The sequence below is a fragment of the Bos mutus genome, chromosome 19, assembly GCF_027580195.1.
Source record: "Bos mutus isolate GX-2022 chromosome 19, NWIPB_WYAK_1.1, whole genome shotgun sequence".
Taxonomy (NCBI): Eukaryota; Metazoa; Chordata; class Mammalia; order Artiodactyla; family Bovidae; genus Bos; species Bos mutus.
Window position 1 is genome coordinate 20032350 of NC_091635.1, and position 8970 is coordinate 20041319.

The 8970-nt window shown below is 47.8% G+C and overlaps 1 protein-coding gene across 1 annotated transcript; it reads right to left on the bottom strand.

Moving 5' to 3' along the window:
• Window positions 1-6592: 6592 nt before the first annotated feature.
• UBB (ubiquitin B) lies at window positions 6593-8500 on the bottom strand. The gene is made up of 2 exons (XM_005887255.3): window positions 8345-8500; window positions 6593-7657 (listed from the first exon to the last, which is right to left on the bottom strand). The coding sequence occupies exon 2, from the start codon at window positions 7649-7651 to the stop codon at window positions 6734-6736; it is 918 nt and encodes a 305-aa protein (XP_005887317.2). The 5' UTR covers window positions 7652-7657; window positions 8345-8500; the 3' UTR covers window positions 6593-6733.
• Between the last annotated feature and the right edge of the window lie 470 nt (window positions 8501-8970).

Genomic DNA, 8970 nt, shown 5'->3' on the forward strand with positions numbered 1-8970 from the left:
TAAATTTTCACATGTGTGCGTGCTAAGTTGCTTCAGTTGTGTCCAACTCTGTGACACTGTGGACTGTAGCCCTCTAGGCTCCTCTGTCTATGGGATTCTCCAGGCAAGAATACTGGAGTGGGTTGCCATGCCCTCCTCCAGGGGATCTTCCCAACCCAGGGATTGAACCTAGGTCTCTGATAGTCTCCTACATCGGCAGGTAGGTTTTTTACAACTAGCGCTACCTGTGAAGCCCATAAATTTTCACATGAGAACACCCATCTTAAGACACCCGCTCACTGAGCCCACTGGTCAGAGCTTGGAGGCATGCTGCACAGCGCTGGCCTGAAATAGGAGTGGGGAGGGCAGAGCTGGAAGTGAGACAAGTGACTTATTTTGGGTGGGTGACGTGAGTCTGCGGGGGCGGGGGCGCGGTGGGCAGCCCCTTAGAGGAAATCTTTAGCACTTTACTGGAATCGGGCAGTCTCCACCTGCCTTCTTGTGGCTTTACAGAAGAGAGGGGGGAGGTAGCAGATGTATCAGCAGCTGGGGGAGGACCTGGAGGAGTGGAGGATGAGAGTGCAGACTCCTCCAGCCCCCACTGCCCCCCCCAGCCCCCACTGCCTCACCTCAGCCCCTGCTGCCTCCCTAGTCCTTGCTGCCCCTCCTTAGCCCCCTGCTGCCCCTCCCCCATCACCACCTGTCTTCTGGCCTCTGGAGTTCTTTCTCTTTCTGAGCCCCCTGCTCAGGCCCTTGGGTGACTCAGGGCCTTCTTCCTTCCAGAGGTCCTGGCTGGCATGGGGGCAGGAGCCATACATTCCCAACTTTGCCAGCTTCTTCCAGGAAAAGCTTGGGAGAGGAGTAGAATTATCTAACAGGCCATAAGAGCGTCTGAGTTAAAGTATTGGCTGCAAAAAGAGAGCAGACTGCTTCAGCTTCTAAAGGAGATTATGCTCAGGCCTGATGTTCAGAAAGACAGCTTTCACAGGAGTGGAGGGGACGGGGTGCTGCTTCTCAGAAGCCAGGGGCAAGCAGGAGGGTTGGAGCTGCCAGCTAACTTGCCAAGGGGTTGGGGGGAGCCTGGTGTGTGCAAAGGCTGAGGGTTCTGGTTGGTGGGCGGGGGGCATTCTCCCTGAGAAGTGAGGCCTTCTGTGGAAGACCCCTCAAAACCCTCTTTCCCTGCAAACACTGAAGCATCGCCTTCTGGACACAATGGTCAGTAGTTTCCACTCTGCCTCAGGGTGAGCAGAGCAGGTCTGAAGACTGGAAGTTGGAACACGGGAAGGCTCAGCAGACCCTCCATCCCTGTTCCTGCTCCAGAGCCTGCTGTGGGCGCCACGAACTTGCTGCTGCTTGAGGGGCAGGGTGCATGCCCAGCACCTCCATTCCTTCAGCACGTCATCTGTGCCTCCCAAACACTGGCCTTGAGGGGAGGGAAGTCTGCTAGTTTTCAGCTTTGCTCCCTCTCTTCTTTGGCCTGGAAATCCTAAAGAAAAAGATTGCCAGATTCTTTTTCAAATTCCAAACTTAGGTTTTTATAAAGATACCATAAACAAAAGGCGAAACAGCACTCTGAAAGACACTATTTATTGCAATCATAAAGAAAAATGATTACTTTTTAGAATATATAAAGCAACATTACCAGTTAGCAATATGAATAGGCAATGATGTGAACATGTAAAGTGAAGTTGCTCAGTCGTGTCAGAATTTCCTTCTTTTTCAGGGCTGAATAATATTTCATTGCATATGGTACAGTATTTTTGAAGGGTGACTTTGTAGTAATCACAAATTTCAGTGATGGCATTCTTTGATATCATTCCACTTCTAGTTATAACCTGAAAAAATATTTGCACATTTGAGATGAGACATTTACAAAGATGTTCATTGCAGCATTATTTATTTTTTGGCTGCACTGTGCAACATGGCCTTCCCTGGTGGCTCAGTGGTAAAGAACCCCCTGCCAAAGCAGGAGACATGGGTTCAATCCCTGGATTGGGAAGATTCCCCTGGAGAAGGAAATGGCAACCCACTCCAGTATTCTTGCCTGGGAAATCCCATGAACAGAGGAGCCTGGCAGGTTTCAGTCTACGTGGTCACAAAAGAATTGGACATGACTTAGTGAATAAACACCACCAACAATGAGGGATATGGGATCTCAGCTCCCTGACCAGGGATGGAATCTATGGCCCTTGAAGTGGAAGCATGGAGTCCTAACCACTGGCACTCTTTCCCTTGCTAAGTTTCTGCTATACTGGCCTTCATACTGCTTTTGAACTTAAGCTTTCTTCTCTTCCAGGACCTTTGCACACTATGTTCCCTTTGCCTGGATTGCCCTTCCCCCAGATTTGTGAGGCAAGTCCATCATTTCCTCCAGACCTTGCTCAAATGTCATATTATTTGCGGGGCTTTCCCCGATCATCCAGTGCCCTGTATTCTACTTTGTTTTCTCACTATAGCACTTTCCATTGCCTAAGAAATGATGTACTTATCTATCTATTGGTCTCCTCTCCTCTTTAAGTTTTGTAAGGACAGACTTGGTCAGCTTTGCTCATTGCTGCATTTCCAATGCTGTAAACAGTGAAAGTGTTAGTCGATCAGTCGTGTCTGACTCTTTGCAACCCCATGGACGCACGAGGTTCCTCTGCCCATGGAATTCTCTAGGCAAGAATACTGGAGTGGGTAGCCATTCCCTTTTCCAGGAGATCATCCCAATTCAGGGACAGAACATGGACTTCCTGCATTGCAGGCAGATTCTTTACCATCTGAGCCACCAGAGAAACAGAGTAGATATTTGTTGAATTAATAGATGAGTGGATAAGTAGTCTTTCAGTGGTTTCCTCTGGGGAGTGAAAGAGGTAAGAGATTTTTCACTTTTTACTGGATATTCCTGTATATCATTAGATGTATTTTTATTGAGTTTGTATCACCTTTTTATTTTAAAAAATCAGAAAAAAAATTAAAAACCACATCCAAAATTTACTAGTATTTTCTCTGTTAACAGCTGCTTGAAGACAAGCTATAGTAGGTACCACCTGACTAAGAACAACTTATAGAAGAAACATCTAACCTGGAAAGTTTTATCCATCTCCTTGTGTTTGAAAAATATTTTCATTTATATTTTTCTCTTCTGTATTTGTGTTGCTCTATTTTTTTTTAATTATTTTTTTTGATTGCACTGTCTTGATTGTGGCATGCGAGATCTTTAGCTGTGGCATGTGGGATCTAGTTCCCTGACCAAGGATCAAACCTGGGTCCTTTGCATTGGGAGCGTGGACTGTTAGCCACTGGACCACCAGGGATGTCCCTGTGTTGCTTTATTTTAGCAGTAGCATTTCCAGGCCCAGTTTGTGGCAGTCTCTGAGGCCATGGCAGCAGGTTTCTGTCCTGCAGAGGCCGGGAACAAAGCACAATCAGTAGTGCTGGGCAAGGAGATGTGGATATGAGGAGTTGTGGCTTAAACAAGGTTTCTCAACGTGTGAGTGATGGTAACTGATTGAAAAGGAAATTGAAAAAAAGAAAAAGTGAAATTGGACATTGGAACACACTGGACTGAACCACACTAAGCTGGTTCCTCTAAGGCAGAACTTCTTGGAGCCTTCAAGATGGCCCCAAAGGGGAAGATAGCAGACAGCTAGCTTCCTGAGCTCCTGTGACCACAGCATCCTTCTCAGAGGTTGTAACGTTTAGAGGACAAAGCTTGCAAAACACACGTAAGTTTCTGCCAGTAAAGATGTTTCTTAAGAGGAGTCCTGGCTGGTGGTACATGGTCCAAAGAATAGGTGCTAGAATAAGCTACAGGGGTTGGCAGAGACCTATCAGCTGGAGCGTGAACCTCACCATTCAACTTCTGATGACCACAAAAAAGGTGGGGGGGGAGAGGATGGTGATAGGATCAAGGTACAAAGAAAGGAAAATCTCAAAAAACTTATTTCAGCAGTTAATATCGTTACACTCAGTGCAAGATCCTTTCCCAGAAATCAACATTTGTCTAAAGCTTCTATTTTTTTAAAAAGAAAATATTTATTAGTATTTATTCAGCTGCATCGGGTCTTAGCTGCAGCATGTGGACTCTAGTTTCCTGCTGCTGCTGCTTCTAAGTCACTTCAGTCGTGTCCTACTCTGTGCGACCCCATAGACGGCAGCCCAACAGGCTCCCCCGTCCCTGGGATTCTCCAGGCAAGAATACTGGAGTGGATTGCCATTTCCTTCTCCAATGCATTAAAGTGAAAAGTGAAAGCAAAGTTGCTCAGTCGAGTCCGACTCTTAGCGACCCCATGGACTGCAGCCTACCAGGCTCCTCCATCCATGGGATTTTCCAGGCAAGAGTACTGGAGTGGGGTGCCATTGCCTTCTCCGCTAGTTCCCTGACCAGGGATCAAAACCTGGTCCCCTGCATTGGGACCTCAGAACCACCAGGGAAGTCCCTACAGCTTCCATTTGGAGTTGGCTGGGCCTGATTGAAAGGGCACCATACCTTTGCCCCTTCGGATTGAGGGATAAACGGAGTCTATCTAAAATGCAGCCTGTTGAAATTGGGTAAGTCTCATGAGATATAGTCTCCATAAAGAATGAAACAGACACTTCTGCCAACTAAGTCTACTGAGTGAGTGTGGCCCGACTTCACGGAACAGAGACTGCTGGCCCCAATTCCCAGTTGATAGCACAGGTTGGTGAAGACCACACAGAGGTTTCCTTGTTCAGACCTCCGGTTGTGTGCAGTTTGCTGAGATCCCTGAATACTTTGAGGGATCCCCAAGGACAGGAGGAAATCCCATGAGAGAATTAGAGCAACAGCTGAAAACTTTTTCCCTCAGGGAATTCACAGAAGTGCAGACCTCAAAGCCTGTCAAGTCAGGGAGTGATTTTGGGGAAAAGGACATTCTTGTCCTATTGCCCAAATCAGCACTAGTCTTCACTACAGCTATTCTGGTAAAATGCTTTTCTCTCAGGTTACGTGTAGAACTTTTAATCTTCAAAACTCAGGTGTAGTTGCAAAAGGCCTATTTAAAAATTCAAGCAAGACTTGTTCAGCAAGCACTAGTTTGGGGACATCCTGAAGGGTTAGGGGAAGGAACCGATGAAAACTTCAGTTATTTTCTGAGCTCTGCGAGAGTTGACACTTGGATCCCAATCCCTGCCTGGCCTGTAACAAGAACTAGGGGCTTGGGCAAGTCAAACACTGGACTGGGAAGGATATAATCTTCCAACCTGACAGCAAATCTAATCATTCCCTTAAGTCTAAGGAAAGCTTTTAAAAGGCTTAATGTTTCATTACCACCTCTACTGGTTTAATAGTTTCTCTTTGGCTAAGTTTTTACTACCACTCAAGCTGAAGCATTAACAGGCTAAAGTTAAGTGCTTATTTCCAGTCTCTAACTTACCCAAGAAAATCAGTCAAGTATTCCAATTTAGTGTATGTTCAAAATTAAGTGGGTTTCTAGGACAAAAGTTCAAACAGCTTTTGCTGCTAAGAGTTCCTAAAGTTATGCACCAAGCTCTTCTCAGGTACACCTCGACTCCTGTGAGGCTTGGCTTTCTACATTTGTGTATCACATCTCTGGGTGATTCTTACCCCTCATGCTATGCTTGTGGTTACACTAGTTTTAGTACCAGAAGTGATTTTCTTAGCAGAGTAAAGCTGAGAACCAGGACTTCCAACTCTTCCCCTTTACTTCCACACCCAGCCCCTCCCCTTCCTATTTCCAGTTGAGAACCACCACTGAAGAAATTTATGAAGCAGGGGAATGGTAGAGGGCTGTGCCCCCAAATATTCTTACACCACCTTCAATTAGCACTGGGAGTATACTTCCTAATGCTTAATTAACCGTGTTACACCCTCACATCCAACTCTGAAATCCCGTGGAGCCCACTCCACTGTCCCATGAAATTTTCCAGGCAAGAATACCGGAGTGGGTTGCCATTTCCTTCGCCAGGGGATCTTCCCGACCCATTGATCCAACCTGCATTCTTTGGTTCTCCTGCAGGCTTTTTACCACTGCGCCACCTGGGATGGGAGCATAAAATCTGCTGTGTAGGGCTTCCCCAAGATTCTTACCACCCAAGTTACAGAATCTCCTTCACTGGAGCAATCTCACCTCTACAAGGAGGCAAAGCTGTTAAGTCATTAGGAACCAACGTTAGTAACCACCTTAACTCAATTTTTCTCCTTACCCTTGTTGACCAAGGCTCCATTTGGTTCTTGGCTCAGTTTACTTAAGAGAAAATTATGGTTCTATTATCTAAGGCTAAACACCTGTAAGTGTAAAGCACCAGAGGAAAAAAGGACAATAGCCAACCAATAATTACAAGATTTCAGAACACAATTGAACAGCCTCAAAACTTCATTTCTCTGTAATAAGTCTTGTTACCCACTATTTGAGGAGGCAGGAAAGTGCTTTCCCTCAATATGCCTCCATACTCTTACAATTTGAAATAGTTTTAATTATACTAGAATCCTATTAATGACCTTGAACAAAGTTCTATACTTTGCACACGGGTTGTTTGCCAATGACTTAAAATTTGGTCGCACAAACCTCAAATGCCTTCTTTGAATACCATTTTAACCTGTTGAGTACCCACCATTACCATGTAATTTCACAACAGACACCAAAAATGCATGCAACAAAACTTTTATTAACATTTTGAACAGGTTCAGCTATTACTGAAACTGGTAATTTCTAAACTTAAATTGGGGTAAATGGCTAGAGTGCAGAAGGATGTCATCATTGAACATTATGAATAGAAGACTGAAGAATTAACAGCCACCCCTCAGACGAAGGACCAGGTGCAGGGTCGACTCTTTCTGGATGTTGTAATCAGAAAGAGTGCGGCCATCTTCCAGCTGCTTGCCGGCAAAGATGAGCCTCTGCTGGTCAGGGGGAATGCCTTCCTTATCCTGGATCTTGGCCTTCACGTTCTCGATGGTGTCACTGGGCTCCACCTCCAGGGTGATGGTCTTGCCGGTCAGGGTCTTCACGAAGATCTGCATACCACCCCTCAGACGGAGGACCAGGTGCAGGGTCGACTCTTTCTGGATGTTGTAATCAGAAAGAGTGCGGCCATCTTCCAGCTGCTTGCCGGCAAAGATGAGCCTCTGCTGGTCAGGGGGAATGCCTTCCTTATCCTGGATCTTGGCCTTCACGTTCTCGATGGTGTCACTGGGCTCCACCTCCAGGGTGATGGTCTTGCCGGTCAGGGTCTTCACGAAGATCTGCATACCACCCCTCAGACGGAGGACCAGGTGCAGGGTCGACTCTTTCTGGATGTTGTAATCAGAAAGAGTGCGGCCATCTTCCAGCTGCTTGCCGGCAAAGATGAGCCTCTGCTGGTCGGGGGGAATGCCCTCCTTATCCTGGATCTTGGCCTTCACATTCTCGATGGTGTCACTGGGCTCCACTTCCAGGGTGATGGTCTTGCCGGTCAGGGTCTTCACGAAAATCTGCATACCACCCCTCAGACGGAGGACCAGGTGCAGGGTCGACTCTTTCTGGATGTTGTAATCAGAAAGAGTGCGGCCATCTTCCAGCTGCTTGCCTGCAAAGATGAGCCTCTGCTGGTCAGGGGGAATGCCTTCCTTATCCTGGATCTTGGCCTTCACGTTCTCGATGGTGTCACTGGGCTCCACCTCCAGGGTGATGGTCTTGCCGGTCAGGGTTTTCACGAAGATCTGCATTTTGACCTATAAGGTTAAAAAGGAAAAGGTTACTGTATCATTTTCAGTATCTTTTACTGCTTTCATAGTTCATTGGTTATTTAAAACTAACAGATTATATTCTAAAACGCCTTATTTACGTCAAGATCTCTCACAAATCTCCCCTATTCTTTTACTAGACAATGTATCCATCACTGGAGGCAATATTCCTTAGTCAAGATGTCTCCCTAACAGGCCGGAGACTCGAAAGTACTTTCCGAGATTATCATCCAGAACTGTTCAGGTACTTCGTTAAGATCCCGCCCAATTCCCCCCAAACCTAGTCATCATGTCAGCATTTAGATAAAAAACTTTTTTAAACGCAACTGGGGACCTACACCTCCTCCACGGCAGAATTCGAATTAAAACCGTTTCCAGAAGCCCCCGCCGACTACCTCTCTTCCACCTTTCTCCCCTGAAGCAGACGCGATGGAATCTCCATCGGTTAAGTGTCCGTTGACCTGTGCCGGCGGGCGCGCGCGCCAACCGCCCCCGCTCCCGACACGTAAACAAGGCCTGCTCTTCCGGAAAGGCCGGGGCCGCGTCACCTCGCTTCCCTTCCCCCACACCCACCCCCACCCGCCTCGTCTCGCGGACTCCCAAGGCCTCTGCGGCTCGCCCTCACGGAAGCCCCCTTCTCCGCTCCTCCCGACGCTCATGGCTGCGGGCCAGTACCTGTGAGTGAATGCGAAGATGCCGCAAATTCAATCACGCCGAGTCACCTCCAAGACGACGCAGGAACCCAACAATGCCAGCCGCGTCTAAGTGCTCCGGCTCGGCGGGGCCGATATTTATACAACGTCTGTTGCGTCACTTATCACTCTTACGTAGGCCTAGTGTCCCTGCGCCGCTGAAAGTAGTTCTCCCGGCCCCACCTCTCGCGACGCAGTTATGTCCTTCGACTGAGCTCTAAATTCCTCAGAACCGAAAAAAAGGATCCTAACAAATCAGCTCCCTCTCCTCCAGATGATCCTTCTCCTCCTTTAGGAAAAGGTAGGAAAATTATCGGGCGGATGAATTCGAGTCAAGGGGCTCTTCCTCGAAAGCTCTGGAAACTTCCTTGCAGCGCCGGCGCTGATTGGTGAGGGGGTGTGAGGCGAGCCCGGCTCTGATTGGTGGGGAAGGCAGCGGCTCGGCTGTTGCTGGGCTCCCGCTGGGGTGATTCGGCGACGACGTTGCTTAGTAACTGAGAGCGCGTGCGCGGCACAGGCGCGCCTTCACTAGAGAAGCATACTTCCGGCTGGGGGTGGAGGAGGGGTCTTTTCCTCCCGCCTCTTAGGCCCGGACTTCTGAAATGTGTT